This window comes from Garra rufa, chromosome 19 (genome assembly GCF_049309525.1).
Source record: "Garra rufa chromosome 19, GarRuf1.0, whole genome shotgun sequence".
NCBI classification, from domain to species: domain Eukaryota; kingdom Metazoa; phylum Chordata; class Actinopteri; order Cypriniformes; family Cyprinidae; genus Garra; species Garra rufa.
In genome coordinates, this window is record NC_133379.1 from 11,435,571 (window position 1) to 11,452,502 (window position 16,932).

Sequence of the window (16,932 nt, forward strand, 5' to 3'; positions counted from 1 at the left end):
CTCAAAATACATAATCAAGTATTTTATTTTATTCTTAGATAATATGTCTTTCTTCACAAAAAAAAAAACACTATTTATAAATGCATTTATTTAACACACCATGCTTCGTAGTTACATTTCCTTGCTTTTGTACATAACACCATATATTGCTTATTTGGTATATTGTGTTCTTTCAAAAAAATGTTCTATATTATTATTTCCTGTTTAATTATTATTTTATTATCTGTGTCTTATCTTGTCACTGTCATTCTGTTTGTGCTGTGGAAGCCTCTGTCACCATAACAAATTCCTTGTATGAGTAAACATACCCGGCAATAAAGCTCATCCTTCACCTGTGTTAATGATACTGCCAACTATTGCCTATCATAGTTTTTGGCTAGATGCAAATGAATCATATGACATCCTGTTGGATCCGGGTTAGTTCACCCCAAAAAAAGCTCAATAAAGCTCTGTTTTTAAATACTCACCCTCATGTCATTCCACTCCTGTAAAACCTTCATTCATCTTTGGAACATAAATTAAGATATTTCTGATGAAACCTGACAGCTTTCTCTCCTTCTTTAGTCATGCAATTTACAAATTTAAGGTCCTGAAAAGTTAGGAAGGACATCGTAAGTAATCAATGCCATTAAGTTATCTAAAGTATTAAGTAAACTAAAGTTTCAACCCTCCATCGCAAAGGGACTCCAGAATGTTTGAAAGGGGCAGGGCTGCTTTTACTAAAATGGCTATAAGTTTAAAACAGAATGAGATATCTTCGCCAAACTCACAACGCGCATGCAAGAGCTGAATCTGAGGTCACATGAAAAAAGTCTTGGAGCTTGGCCACTTGGTGTTGCTATGAGAGGGGAGAAATACATAAAAATGTCCATAATGATGCAACCGTTTGTCCTATCTACATGAAAATTGGTACGCACGATCTTGATCCAAAGTGTCAAAAGTGGCTATTGGGACATTTGTGCATCTCAAAAAACTTTGAACTTTGAGCACCTATTACAGATTAACTGAGATCGATCGGAATGTAACTCGGGCATATCACATTTTTCACGGGCGTAAACAATTGTATATTGCATGGTTTTTCACACATACACACAGTATTCATTTTATAAGATAGACTTCCTCATTCCAGACACTTTGCCTCTAGAACCACTGCTGTCAATCAAACAGTTGTTAAATGATTGAGAGAGAAAAAAAATACTTGTGAACTAGTCCTAGTGCAATTCTCTGGACTCTCTAAGTCAATAATTATTAAAAAAAAAAAAAAAAAGTTTAATCTTTGGGAAGCTAAAATGGGGTCGTTTAGAAAAGGGGTCTGTCCAAATATACCCAAAAGCTTATAAAGCCTAAAAGAAAACTGATTGTTTTTTTATAAGCATGCAAAGCCTTGGAGAGATCAAATGACAGCTGGTGCTGTAAGAGTCGTATACATTAAAAAATCATATTTCTATGGAAAATAACCTGTATTTGCCCAAAAAGTTGTTTTTTAAATCATTGATAATATGTAATGTCTTTTTTCATATCTGCTTAAATGCCTTAAAGCACTTGAACCCTGGTAATCGCTGCTTGCAGCTATATTTGTGATTGATGTTATTTTAAAAATTATTTATTTTAATGATTAAAAAAAATTAAAAGCATTAAACTCATAAACCCCCTGCAATTCATTCACAAAGCGCAGTTTGGGAAACCTGTGATGATTAATGCACTTCATGATATTATTAACAACAAATGGAATATATTTCCTTACTCTTTGTGTTAATAAGGTACAAGATTATCCTATTTAAATCAATGTAATAAACAAGTTAGGTCTGATTATATTAACTAAAATGTGCGGTGTAATGTATTACATTACTATCTACAATTTTTATTGTGTAATTTGGAATCAGTAATTTGTAAGTAATCTACACAGCTCTATGATTTAAGCACTTCAACAAAGCTGATCCATTAGTTGTTCACAAGTCATGCTTATATAGTTATATTATCTATACCTTCTAGATAATATAATCATAATATAAAAGATAAGAGTTAATATCTGATATTTTCCCCACAAGAAACAAGATAAGACATTTCACTCTGAGTTCAAGCATGCGTTTACATGTGTCAATATTTGGTAATAATTGCTTCACAAGAATAGGATGTGTACAACCAGGCAGCCTCTTCACATCTATCTGTCTGTCCGTCTGTATAACCAGTATTTCCATCTGTTTTAGGTGTAGGACACACAACCACAAGAGTAAGCAGTTTTAACAAAGACGGCCTGTAGTCAGTTGACACCTGAGGCTGATTGTACAGAATCAACACAGTTGCTGAGAGCTCTATCAGACTGCAATTTTACAGACTACAATGGCCTTATTGAACGTTACGCTTCCCTGGAATGTCTCTTTGGACCTCAACCACAGCTATTTCAAGTCTAATCTTCCCGAATTAGAGGACACACAACCCACGCCGAAGAACTGGCCAGCGCTGTTCATTTTGGCGATTATATTTTTTACTGTTGCGGGGAATATACTGGTAATTATGGCCGTGTCCATCGAGAGCAAACTGCACAACGCCACCAACTACTTCCTGTGCTCATTGGCTGTGGCAGACATGCTGGTGGGATTCCTAGTTATGCCAGCCTCACTAATTAGTATTCTTTACAGTAAGTACATTTTCTGTAAAATGTCTTTAAACCACTCTTTTATCAGACTAGTGGGAAAAAAACATTCAAAATACACATTTAGGTGCTTGTTTATCAATTTACGTCTGTAGATTTTCTCAAAATGATTTTTGTTGTTATTTATTAAGGCGAGACAATGCAGGTGAATTACCTTACTTACCCAGCTGATTGATTACTTAGATAATTGCAAACATTGTTTTCTAAAATGTTAGGTTTAAATATGCAAATGAGCCATTATTTAATTAAACATGCGCTAATTTGCATACATTTCTAGTACAAAAATCTAAACACTGGACGAAGACAGTTTCAAAATTCTTGTTTAATTTTTTTGACATAATAGAGTCAAAAGATTTTACAGTCTGATAGATTTTTTTTATATTATTCTAATATTCTTCTTCTTCTGAGACTAAAATTTCTAACTGCTACTCCTCCTCTAACTACAAACTCCAAACTCAGCCCAGATCTTCAAACTTTTTATCTAGTTTTTATTATTCATATCCCAAGTATACTTTAATAGAAAGCCATGAGGGACAAGACAAAATAGGTGGTGTCAACTGAAAAAAAAACAAGATTGTTTCTAATATAAAGATAAAATCTATGTCATGTTTTTAAGCCTTATTAAAGGGGACATTTTAATTAATACAAAAAGCTTTTAAAAATAACTATTGGTGACCCAATAGATAAAATAAACTTGAAAAAAAGGTCAGAGGAACTCAAATAGAATGACTTATGTTTAAGTAAGCATCTAGAACATGGCCATGCATTAATATGTGCTTTATACGTATACTAATAAACAGCCAATATGCTAGTAATAAGCAACTAGTTAATATCTGGCTTTATCCAATGTTCAAATTTTTGGTTCTGCAAAATATATGCAAATCTAATATTGCATCATTTGCATTTTTAAACATGACATTTCAGCTTGTAATACAAAACAGTTGTCTTTATGAGCTGTGTTTAATCAACTGTAGAGTACAGTGATATGAAGTGATATAAACTAAAGTGTTTCCTCTGTTTGTTAACAGGACTAGACACGCAGCTCTGCTCATATCAGTTGGTACCTGTGTCTCTGAAACGTCTCCTCTTGTTGCTTGTTTCCAGATCACACCTGGCCTCTTTCTGATCTGCTGTGTCCCTTGTGGATTTTTCTTGATGTGCTCTTCTCCACAGCGTCCATCATGCACCTGTGCGCCATCTCTCTGGACCGCTATATCGGCATCCGTAATCCAATCAAATACAGCCGCGGCAACTCACTTTGCAAGACCTTGATCAAAATAATCTCCGTCTGGACCGTTTCTGTAGGTGAGAATAATACATTCAGATCAGAGTCACAAAAGCTAACATTGTGTTGTGTTACGTAATCAGATCTTTATCAAGTATGAATTACTTTTAAATTTATAACAAAATATTTAAGTTACTTTTTCATATAAACAACACAAGTTGCAGTGGAAGAGGCACTTCTTTCAGGCTAAGGCTTATTATTTTCACTTTTGGTGTGAAAGGGTCTTTACAGCTGCCAAAAATATAACTTTTGGGGTTTTTTGTTATTACAAAATAAGCAAGCCCAGCTCAGATAACAAAAAAGTAACACAAAAGTAACTAATCCATTAGTAATGCAATTAGATATTTTTTTGGAGCAACACAATATTTTAATGCATTTCTTTTAACTTTCCCCAAAACAAAAATATTAATTGTTTGAATAAATGAACCCACATTTAATTTGTCATTGCCTGTATTTAAAAAATAAAGTGTTTCTAAACAAAAATAAAAATTTAAAATTGTGCCAAACAGCTACAGAGTTTCACTAGTTCAGCTGGTTGCCAGTAACTTACTGTAGATTTAAATTTATGCTATTTACTGGCAACAGTTTGTTCAAAGTTAATTGAACATTAACATTAACAAGTCTTTATCTTTACAGAATAAAACTAAAATAACAGCCTCATGCAAAGCATTCTGGGAACCAAAATCTGAAGGAAAAAAACAGAAAAAGGTTGATGAAGGTTTCTGGTTCCCAGAATGCTTTGCAGTAGGTTGTTATTTTATAGTTTTATTCTGTAAAGACAAAGACTTGTTAATGTTTAATGTTCATTTAACTTTGAACAAACTGTTGCCAGTAAATAACATAAATTAAAAATCTACAGTAAGTTACTGGCAACCAGCTGCAGAACTACAGCAAATTTTTTACAGTGAACCTACCAAAATTTATCTGAGATAAAAAAAAAAAAAAGGTATTTTAACATTAAAAACTATGCGCTTTACTTTTAATAACAAAATGTTGGAAACTTTCCAGAATTTTTTGGAAACTTCTGATTTTGCCCCTTTGCAACCTTACCAAAAAACCTGCAAACTCAACTTAAGAGGTTCCTTGGATGTTAAGACAGCCACACTTTTTTGTCATAAAATTTCGCCTAATAATTCGTAAAGTATATTCTTTGAGATTAAGGAATAGTTCAGCCAAAAATGAAAGTTTCTGTCATCATTTACTCACCCTTTATATTTAAAATATTTTTTAAGAATCTGGGTAACCAAACATTTGATGGTAGCCATTGATGTCCAAAGTATGGCAAAAAAAATAAAAATAAAATATACTTTGGAAGTCAGTGACTACTATTAACTGTTTGGGTACAAACGAAATATCTTATTTTGTTTTTCAACAGACAAAAGAAACTCATACAAGTTTAGAACAAGTGGAGGGTGAGTAAATGCTGACATAATTTTCATTTTTAGGTGAACTGTCCATTTAAGCATGATTATTTATAGCTGAATTATGGATTATTAATTGCTTCTTTAAATGTCATGTAGATACCATATCTGATATAATATGATCTAACCATTGGTTACAAAATATAAGTTTTTAATGTTAATGTTACTATTTTTGACTTACAAAAAGAGACATTGATTAATTTCCAATTATCCAAAGTGACTTACAAGTAAGAAACATGGGAATACTGCTTCTTCTATTTGCCTGATGAAAACAATTGCCCATTATGAACACATTTCCAGTGAAGTTTCATTAGCAAACCCCTTTCACTTTCCTTACAACTACAAAGTATCTCAGTCTGTCTTCTTCAAAGTTGCACATTTAACTCAGTGTGTAATTTGCCATTTATTTGTAATATTTGTGAAGTTTCTACAGTGTCTACTAGTTTTTTCAGTGCACAGGTGATTAATGCTTTTTTTTATAGTTTTCAGATTGTTAAATTGAGGGATCAGTTTACAGATCTTTGCACACAAATTATTATAATTAGGTAACAGTTTACAAACCATAAACTGAGAATAGTTGCTAATCTTTTTATACTATAGCATAGTAACTACACTGCAAAAAAATGCTTTTCTTACTTCGATTTTTTTCTTGTTTCCAGCCAAAATATCAAAACATTCTTAAATCAAGAAGTGTAGAAAAATTATTGTCCTATTTTCAGAAAAAAAAAAAAAGTCAAAATTAAGTGTGTTTTAGCTTGAAACAAGAAAAAAATCTGCCAATTTCTGTTTGAAATAAGATTTTTTTTTACCCCATTGGCTTATATAAATACCCCATATTTAGCTTGATCTAAGTAAAAACTCACTTAATTTTGACTTGTTTTTTCTGAAAACAAGAAAATATTTTTTACTTTACTAGAAAATCCTTCTTGATTTAATTTTTTTTTTATATATATTTTGTCTGGAAACAAGACAAAACATCTAAGTAAGAAAAGCATTTTTGGCAGTGATAGTGTTGGGGTAAAGTATTACAAGTAACAGGAGTTATTAATCAAATCTTTATCAAGTAATGCATTACTTTTTTAATTTACTTTTAACTTGTGTTGCTTATTTGAAAAAGTAACTTGTAAATTTAAAAGTTTTAAACTTACAAGTTACTTTTTCAAATAAGCAACACAAGTTGCAGTGGAAGAGGCACTTCTTTCAGGCTAAGGCTTACTAATTTCACTTTTGGTGTAAAAGGGCCTTTACAGTTGGCAAAGATATAACTTATGGGTTTTTTGTTATTGCAAAATAAGCAAGAGTAACTAATGCATTAGTAATGCAATTAGCTACTTTTTTATGCCAAACGCAATATCGTAATGCATTACTTTTGAAAATGACTTTTCCCAACACTTGTGACTCTACAGGACTTGTATTAACACTCGCTTCCACCTTGCCAAATTCTGTCGCACCCCTGCTCTAGATTGAGGTGAAAACATCAGCTTGCTTCTGAATGTGAAAAACATTGCCAGATTAGGTTGCAGGATGTTGCAGCTGCTCTTCTCCTCATTCAGTATGATGAGCACTAATGTGAGCAGTCAGGCGAGCAGCCTGACCTTGTTTCTCTGCACTTCCCAGGGCATCGTGCTCTCTGCTTGATGTCTTTACCTAGAGAGTACACAGCACTAACAGGAACTGACAGGAGAAGCGATTACTGCTGCATCAGGCCCGCACGTCTTTTGGCTCTGTCACAGTCAGCATTCCAACCCTATGGTCTATTTAGCATTTCTCATGAATAAAGCTTGATATTTCTGCACAGCTTCTCCTATAGTTTTGTGCTTAGATGAGAAGTTCACTTCCAGAACAAAAATGTCCAGATAATTTACTCACCCCCTTGCTCTCCAATAATGTGCATGTCTTTGTTTCTCCAGTTGTAAAGAAATTACATTTCTTAAGGAAAACATTTCAGGAATGTTCTCCATATAGTTGTATTTCTATGGTGCCCCCGAGTTTAAACTTCCAAAATGCAGTTTTAATGCAGCTACAAAGGGCTCTAAATGACCCCGGCTGAGGAAGAAGGGTCTTATCTAGTGAAAAGATCAGTTATTTTCTAAAAGAAATTACAATTTATATACTTGTTAACCTCAAGTGCGGTTTAATACAGTTAGGGAATGCCGAAAAACTCCCATCTCATTTTCTCCTCCAACTTCAAAATTGTCCTACATCGCTGTTTTACCTTTTTTGTAAAGGATGTTTGACCTTCTTTGCACGCTCACTTTAGTTGAGTACTTTTGCAGCGATGTAGGACGATTTTGAAGTTGGAGGAGAAAATGAGATGAGAATGCATTGAGCACATGCAGAACTAGACAAGACAAGCATTTAAGGTTAAAAATTATATAAATTGTCAGAATCAGAATCAGAAAGAGCTTTATTGCCAAGTATGCTTGTGCATACAAGGAATTTGTTTCAGTGTTATTAGCTTCCAGTACGCAGAGACGGACAGACAATAAAAATAAGGGAATAAGAAAAATACACTTATGTAAGCATAAATAGACCAAAAATAAAAATAGAAAATAATAATAATAATAATTTGTAAAAATTGACAATAAATATGTATGTACAGTTGTGCTATAGGTGATAGGATGGAATACAGGGATGTGTTAGGGTGGAGGTGGTAGCAGTAGATAAAGTCAGATTATTCCACACATTTTTGCACAATGGGAGGAACATTTTAACTGTTCATAAAGTGGATTGCCTGGGGGAAAAAACTGTTCTCGCATCTGGTAGTCCTGATCTTTGGGGCTCTGTAGCGCCGGCCGGATGGTAAGAGTTCAAAGAGGGGGATGGCTTGGATGTGAGGGGTCCAAAGTGATTTTCTGAGCTCTTTTTCCTCACTCTGGATGTGTACAGTTCTTGAAGGGTGGGCAGGGGAGCACCAATAATCCTCTCAGCAGACCGAACCATTCTCTGCAATCTTCTACAATCTGCAATTGTAATTCTTTTTTAGAAAATAACCAATCGTTTTGCTAGATAAGACACTTCTTCCTCGTCTGGGATCGTTTAGAGCCCTTTGAAGCTGCAATTAAACTGCATTTTGGAAGTTCAACCTCGTGGGCACCATTGAAGTCCACTATATGGAGAACATTCCTGAAATGTTTTCTTCAAAAAACATAATTTCTTTACGACTGGAGAAAGAAAGACTTGAACATCACTGGATGACTAACCCTGCTATGACAACCATCTCTTTTATAAAGATAAAAGTCTTGAGTTGTCTTTTTTAAAACAGCTAAAACCAGCCTAGGCTGGTTGGCTGGTTTTAGCTGGTCAGCAGGCTGGTTTTAGAGGGGTTTTGGCTGGTCTTAGCTGGTCAGGCTGGGAAACCAGCTAAAACCAGCTACTTCAAGCTTAAACCAGATAAGACCAGCCAACCAGCCTAGGTTGGTTTTAGCTGTTTGTTTTTTTTAGCAGGGTAATTTTGAAGAAGCTTCCAGTCATGCATTTACCTACACTGTAAAAAATGACTGTAAATTTAATGGTAAAAAAACTGTAAAAATGCTACGGTAAAAACCTGTGAAATGGTTAACGGTAAGTTCCCCTTCTATATACGGTGAAAAACTGTGTTGGACATTGCATGTAATTTTACGGTAGTATACCATTTTTTGAACTGAAAAAGAACGTAAAATGTACAGTGAATAACCGTAAATTGACATTCCCAGAATTCCCTGTGTTTAATTGAATGTTTTTTTGTTGAAATAACTTTTTCTTCATAGATTTTTCTTGGCAGTTTTGTACATTAGGGTTGTATGTTACATCTAATGTTGTTAAATTAATGTTTTTTGCATTATTTCAGTTTTATGTGTGTTACCATGATGGTGTTTACTGTTGGTGTGAATGACACTGTGCACCTTCTATATATATTATTATTTAAAACCTCCTTGTGATGGGCTTTGGTTCATCATGTGATGTTGTCGTCACCACCTGCTTTTGGTAGTTATCAGTGTATTACAAAGGTACAAAACAGATTTCAGTACTTCAAAATGTTGGTACATATCAGTTAAAAAATTCAGAAACTACGGTATTTACCTGTAAATTTAAGTGAAAACCGTGTAGAATAACAGTAATAAACCGTAATTATAGGATAAGAAATTACCATTTTTTTTACTGTTTTTTTTTTACTGTTTTTTTTTTCCTGACAGTATTTTTCCGTTTTTTAACAGACATTTTCTGGCGCCCCTGCTGCCAGAAAATTACCGTTTTTTTTACTTTTTTTTTTTTACAGTGTAATCCAGAACTTTAGCTCCTCTAAACTAAATTTCAGTCACTACCCAGATAGCACATGTACATCTGCAAGATGTCTGTTAAAGATCTCTTGATCTGGAAAGCATCTGCTGTGTACAAACGTCTGACAGACGTCTGTAAGATGTCAGTTTTACATACATTCTAATTAATAAACATCTTAAAGACATCTAATAGAGGTCTATTTGACATCTGATAGGAAACATCCAATAGACCTATTAAAGATGAGCAAACTACGTCTTGCAGATGTACATGCAGATGTCAGATAGGTGTCTCTGAGATGTATGTGTGCTATCAGGGTTCCCTGCTGAAAAAAAAACAGCTAAAACCAGCCTAGGCTGGTTGGCTGGTCTTAGCTGGTTTAAGCTGGAAGTCGCTGGTATTATCTGGTCTCCCAGGCTGGTCAGGCTGGAAAAGTGGCCAAAACCCCTCTAAAACCAACCTGCTGACTATATATGACCAGCTAAAACCAGGATCGTTGACAAGGTAAAACCAGCCAATCAGCCTAGGCTGGTTTTTAGCTGTTTTTTCACCAGGGTAATGTTTTCGGTGGGATGCAATGGATTAAATCATGTTTTCTGAACTGATTCTTCATTCTTCTTGCTCTTCTTTTTCAGTGTTATCACTCCCCATTCCAGTAATGGGTTTCCAGGACAAACAGAAGGTGTTTGTAAATGGCACCTGCACCCTGAACGAGCCTCGTTTTGTCCTTGTTGGCTCAACCGTGGCCTTCTTCGTTCCTCTGATTATCATGGTCGTCTGCTATTACCTCACTCTCCGTGATCTCCAGAAGCACAGCACTTCCTTCCCTCAAGAGAGCAAGAGCCACTCCAAAAATTCTTCCGCTAGGATAAGTGACTCGAGTCTGCTCAACAGTACGTCCTCCAACAACAGTTCCACATTTCCATCCAAAAAAGGCCTACGAGGCCAAGGCAGACGAGGCATGATGCAAGCCTTGAAAAATGAGCGACGAGCCTCTAAAGTCTTGGGGGTGGTCTTCTTTCTCTTCCTGATCATGTGGTGTCCGTTCTTCATCACCAATGTGCTGATCGCCATCTGTCAGGACAACTGCAGCGAGCATCTCTATAACCTCATTCACTTTTTCGTCTGGGTGGGATATATCTCCTCTGGAGTGAATCCTCTGATCTACACCCTTTTCAACGAGACGTATCGACAAGCTTTCGCTAAGTATCTACGATGTAAATACCATGAAGACCAGCCAAAGAAGAAGGCACAAGTCGTCTGATAATATCGACGCGGTTATAACATGGTTAAAACTGATCATTAATTGACTACATAATACGTACATCTACATATTTCCAAAATGAGGCTGTCAAACTTTATTTCCCTTTCAGTGACTACAAAAAAACGGACATGATAGATTGTTTATTGTGAGTTTTATTAAAAAAAAATTGTTTATTGTTCTTGTGTAACGAGATATTAAAAATGTTTCCACAGAAGCACCAGCTTATTTTGTAACGCGAATGCAAGCTTTTTCTGTGAATGTACGAGACTTCCGGTTCATTAGCAGCTAAAATAACTTGAAAAATAAAGTGCAGTCAACAGTAAAACTTTACTTTACAAACAGTTTTACTGTTTATGACTATGTTTATGTTTACTATGTTTACTTTGATTGATATCGAGCAGCAAAGGAATGTTTTTGTACACCGAAAGCGGAGACCGGAAGCCTCGCACTTAAGTTAAAATGGCTGTGCCCGCAATTATATGAAAAACGTGATGTAAAAGCATTTTGAATCACTCTCTACAAAACAGAATTGTACCTCCAGGACTCGCGAAGCGTCTGTCAGACTGTTTTGAATGAACAAAGCAAAAAGGACAAAGCAAACACTAACTCTTAATATTCAAGAGGACAGCAGTCACACTTCTTGCACTGTTTTCTTTCCAAGTCTTATCGCACAGCCTGTTTTGACTGCACAGATATTTCTGTAGACTCTTTTAATCAGTTGATAGCCGAATTTATAATAAGAGAGAGAGTGTCACCGTGTGGTGACATTCATTTGATTTCTGAACTAGGGATTGATGGGGATACTACAACAATGAAGCTAATAAAAATATTTTTAAACGCTAAAATTAGGAGACACTTTTGTTTTTAAATTCTTGATTGAAACTATCTTGATGTGTAGTAATTTATAAAAAAGAATATGTGCAATGTATGTGTTTTTGCTTTGAACTGTAATATTTGTAATGTTTTTTAAAGAAGTGCATTTATTTGATCCAAAGTACAGCAAAAACAGTGACACTTTAAAATATTTTTTACTATTTAATATAACTTTTTCAGTTTGAATATATTTTAAAATGTAATTTATTCCTGTGATTTCAAAGCTGAATTGCTGGCATCCTTCAGAAATCATTCTAATATGCTGATTTGCACCTTTAAAAACATTTTATTATTATTATTATTATTATTATTATTATTATGTTGAAAACAGTTTAATAGATTTTTTCAGGTTTCTTTGATGAATAGAAAGTTCAGAAGAACAGCATTTTTTGAAATAGAAATATTTTGTAACGCTATATATGTCTTTATCATCACTTTTGATCAATTTCAAGCATTTTTGCTAATAAAAGTAATATTTTTTATTATTTATTTCCCAAAGATAATAATAAATAAATGGATAATATAGTGTATAATTTTACAAAAGCGTTTATTTCAGATAAATGCTGCTCTTTGGATCTTTCTATTCATCAAATAATTCATTAAAAAAAATGTTATGCCATGAATATGAATATTAGAATGGTTTCTGATGGATTATGTGACTGGAGTAATGATGCTAAAATTTCAGCTTTGAAATCACAGGAATAAATTACATTTTAAAATATATTTAAATAGAAAGCAGTTATTTGAAATAGTAAAAATATTTCAAAATGTTACTGCTTTGTTGTACTTTGGGATCAAATAAAAGCAGGCTTGGTGTTTTTGGTAAAAACGTGTGTGTGTGTGTGTGTGTGTGTGTGTGTGTGTGTGTGTGCGTGCGTGCGTGCGTGCGTGCGTGCGTGCGTGCGTGCGTGTGTGTGTGTGTGTGTGTGTGCGTGCGTGAACCCTATTCAATCTTCAACTAAAGTACAATTTGGTTATGGTTGGGTTAAGTACATTTTATTGTCCTTTTAGCCTTTTTTCACTTTATTTATCCAGTGAGACAAATGAAATAGATTTCGATTAAGCGACTGAAATTTAGTATGTTTGACAAAAAGCCATTTGTTCCGTAAACATGGGTTAAAGCCTATGCAATAGCTCTCTCCCACTCAAAAGCTTTCCCACAGTAGTCACAAGAGGACCCTCTTTGTGCCAGGCCATACAAACTTAAACAGGAAATCTTGGGTAAGTAGCGTAAAAAAGTACCCTGGAAATCCAGAGATCTCGCGAGAGCACAATTTGAATTGTCTCTGCATAATCTTAATAGATTAGGGTCTGGATTTTTCCAGGCTAGTAAAAAAGGACAATTCCAGAACATACAGCGTTAAATACTACTTTTGCTGTTTTGCATATTTCATCCATCATGTCTCTTCTCTCTCTCTCTCTCTCTCTCTCTCTCTCTCTCTCTCTCTCACACACACACACACGCGCGCGCGGGGTGGTGGGTAACGCGCGCACATGCGCAGTGGCATCTCCTCTGCAGCGTACAGCGACTAGCGACGCTTCCCAGGCAACGCGAGCGTGCATTTTCAGCACCACCTCCGCCGCTCATCTCAGCACAGCACATCCACAACGTGATGGCAGCGCGTAATAACGCCATGTAACGCCGAAAAGCTCGAAAACGACGACACTGAGAAGAGACAACTACAATTACTCGTAAGTAAATGGCACTTACGCACAGGATTGTCTTGGTTCAGTGTTTCCACACTGTTACTTGTTACGTGATAATGCCGAAATGACTAGAAGGAAAGACGCTAATATCTAATACAGGCTTTAACATAAGCTAGTAATAGCTCAATAATTCATCAGCCTCATATTAATGACAGCCACCGTTTGGTTCGTTTTCCTGATACACCTGTTATCAGATCACATGCCATCATAGTGCTTTGGATGGATGACGTCATGCGACAGCGTTATGGATGAGTGACGTCATGCTGATCAACAGCCACACAAGAGTTTTCATTTGTTCATGCTTCTGCTGAAAGGAAAATGTAAAATATGAACATAATGATAATTGTCATTGGCATGCAGGAAGAGTAGGGAGCTGTGGAATGAATAGAGATGATTAGGTCTTGGGAGAATTTGGTGAGAATTGCTTGAGTTCACAGTGTAATCTTTGACTTTTGAGTGTGTTGGCAAATTCTGAGCGCAGTTTGAGAAATTATTGGGTATTGGGTTTCAGACGTGTTTTTGCTGTCGAGAACAAATTGAGACATGAAGAGAATTTTGATTAGGTGAAAATGTGCAAAATATAATTAATGGTGCTCAGTCATGTCATGTGCACTTTTTATGACTGATACTTCTTGATTGTGAGTTTCCAAATGTGCCAGAAAGAGTCAGCTGCTTTGTGCTTTGCACTGTGTCTTTGTCTACAGTCATTGCCTACTTGTTCAGGTAAATCAGTATATGTTGATATGCATGTTGTCTGTTTATGTTGTCCTAATCTGTTATCCTGCTGTTTTTTTCTCTGTTGTTTTTACTGTTGTCCTTATTGTTGTTTTGTTCTGTCATCTTTACTGTCATCTTTTCTTGTCATCTTATTCTGGCGTCCTAATGTCATGTTGTTCTGTGCTCTTTAAGCATGGTAAAGTTAGTTTTAGATTTGATATTCGCTGCATATTCGACTAGGCTGCTTTTAGGGAAGTCCAATAATTAATATTTACAGGACTATAGTAAATGCCTAGTGGGCAAACTGACTAAATATATTTACATTTACATTTAGAAATTTAGCAGATGCTTTTACATTACATATATTTTTTTAATTATATAATGAAATAAAAAGAAAAAGCAAGGTAGTGTTAGAGGCCTAAAAATAGATAGAAAGAATACAAGAAGAACAGAGAAGCTAGTGTTTTTTTTTTTTTTTTTAAAGCAGTAAGTAAATTAATAGAGATAGAATACAACAAGAACAGAGAAGATATTGTTTGTTAGTTTTTTTTTTAAGAAAACAAACAGTAACAGGGAATAAGACTAAAAGGGCATGTTATTTTAGAATAGAATTAGAATATAGGGTGCTAGAGTTAGAGGGTCAAATAAAGATGGAAGAGATGTTTTAGCCAATTTTTGTAGATGGCTAAGGACTTCGGATTGAATTGGGCAAGTCATTCCACCAAGAGGGAACATTTAAGGTAAAAGTCTGTGAAAGTGATTTTGTGCCTCTTTAGGATGGCACAATAATGCGCCGTTCACTTGCAGAACGCAAGCTTCTAGAGGCAGATACGTCTGAAGTAATGAATTTACGTAAAGGGGTGCAGAGCCAGTGGTGGTTTTGTAGGCAAACATTAATGCCTTGAATTTTATGCGAGCAGTTATTGGTAGCCAGTGCAGATTGATGAAGAGAGGTGTGACGTGCGTTCTTTTTGGCTCCTTAAAAATTAATCTTGCAGCCGCATTCTGGATTAATTGTAAAGGTTTGATAGAACTGGCTAGAAGACCTGCCAAAAGAGCATTGCAATAGTTCAGCCTGGATAGAACAAGAGCTTGAACAATGAGTTTTGAAGCATGTTCTGAAAGAAAGGGCTGTTAAATAAAGCAAATCTGCAGGACGGGGGATTTTAGCAATGTAGTCTGAGAAAGTCAGATCATCAATCACAACTCTAAGTTTTCTAGCTGTTTTTGAAGGAGTTATGGTTGATGTGCCTAACTGAATGGTAAAATTGTGATGAAACGATGGGTTTGATGGAAACACAAGCAGTTCTCTCTTGGCAAAGTTGAGTTGAAGATGATGGTCCTTCATCCACTAAGAAATGTCTGTTAGACAAGCTGACATCCGAGCAGCTATCATCGTATCATCAGGATGGAATAAGAAGTAGAGTTGAGTGTCATCAGCATAGCAGTGATATGAAAAGCCATGTTTCTAAATGACAGAACCCATGTAGACAGAGAAGAGAAGTGGTCCAAGAACTGAGCCCTGAGGGACTCCAGTAGCTAGATGTGACTTGGATACCTCACCTCTCCAAGAAACCTTGAAGGATCTATCTGAGAGGTAAGACTCAGGTAAGGTAAGGTTCATGAGAAGCCCTTTGCCAATAGGGTTGACAGGAGGATCTGGTGGTTAACAGAAAAGGCAGCAGACAGATCCAGCAAGATAAGTATTGAAGATTTGGAAGCCACTCTTGCCAGTCTTAGGGCTTCAACAACGCAGTCTCAGTTGAATGTCCACTTCTGGTTGTTGTCCAGGAGGTTGTTCTGTGTGAGACTTTTATGCAATGAAAGGAAGAAGGGAAACCGGTCTGCACTTCTCTAATAGAGATGGGTTAAGGGTGGGTTTCTTTAGTAGAGGGGTTATACAAGCTTGTTTAAACGTAGAGGGAAAAACACCTGTGTGAAGGTATGTGTTAAAGGTGCCAATCGCCAATCTCAAAAGTGAAAGTAAAATGATCGTGCATTCAAAATGGCAGTTTAAATGACCTGCATATTGATAAAAGCTTGGGCTCCGTGATTAAATATATATTTTCCTCCATGTGAGAGCTACCGAAATGAGTCGCTCTGTGAGACAGCCAATCAGAGCAGAGGTCATTATTATTATTCATGAACCTTCCAAATAAGGCAATAACAGGCCATTTCATTCTAGGGACAAATCCTAGGGTTGTAAATGGACTTGTAAAACCTTTGCTGGAGAATTTTTGCCCTTTCCTATGCCATATACCTTCTATGTAGATATCAGAGAACAATTTAAAACATTGTATCAATGCATTCTATGGCACATTTAATGATGTGAGTGAGTGCAGGTACAACTGCAGGAGGAATAGCTTGAAGGAGATGAGATGGAATAGGATCAAGTGGTAGGATGATTTAGCCAGTATCTCACCTTAGACAATACTTTCAATTTCTCCCTTACTGTCTGTACAGTACACAAATATTTCTATGAAAAAAAAGGAAAAAAGTGTTTTTTTATGTTACAAAGTTTGTAGTATGTTTTTAGTAACAATACTTACTTCTACAGATGAGATTTTGCCTATATCTCCTTTACTATATGTACAGTACATAAATATTTTATGAAAACTTACAGTGTACCCTATGGACAGTAAAGGAGATGTTGGACGTAGTGTCTAAGGTGAGATATTGGCAAAACATTTTTAGTCAGTTTGCCCACTAGTCATTTACTATAGTCCTGTAAACATTCATTTAAATAAATTATTAT

At 35.5% G+C, this 16,932-nt stretch overlaps 2 protein-coding genes across 2 annotated transcripts in view; both read left to right on the top strand.

Annotated features, from left to right (window-relative positions):
• Positions 1-2,214: 2,214 nt before the first annotated feature.
• Positions 2,215-11,691, top strand: LOC141292284 (5-hydroxytryptamine receptor 2A). Its single transcript, XM_073824290.1, has 3 exons — positions 2,215-2,638; positions 3,758-3,958; positions 10,252-11,691. The coding sequence occupies exons 1-3, from the start codon at positions 2,341-2,343 to the stop codon at positions 10,878-10,880; spliced, it is 1,128 nt and encodes a 375-aa protein (XP_073680391.1). The 5' UTR covers positions 2,215-2,340; the 3' UTR covers positions 10,881-11,691.
• A 1,592-nt stretch (positions 11,692-13,283) lies between these two features.
• LOC141292283 (actin-binding protein WASF3) overlaps positions 13,284-16,932 on the top strand; it is a 44,077-nt gene continuing 40,428 nt past the window's right edge. Inside the window, exon 1 of the mRNA XM_073824289.1 lies at positions 13,284-13,445. The gene's annotated coding sequence lies outside the window, so the exon portion shown is untranslated. The remainder of the gene's footprint in view (positions 13,446-16,932) is intronic.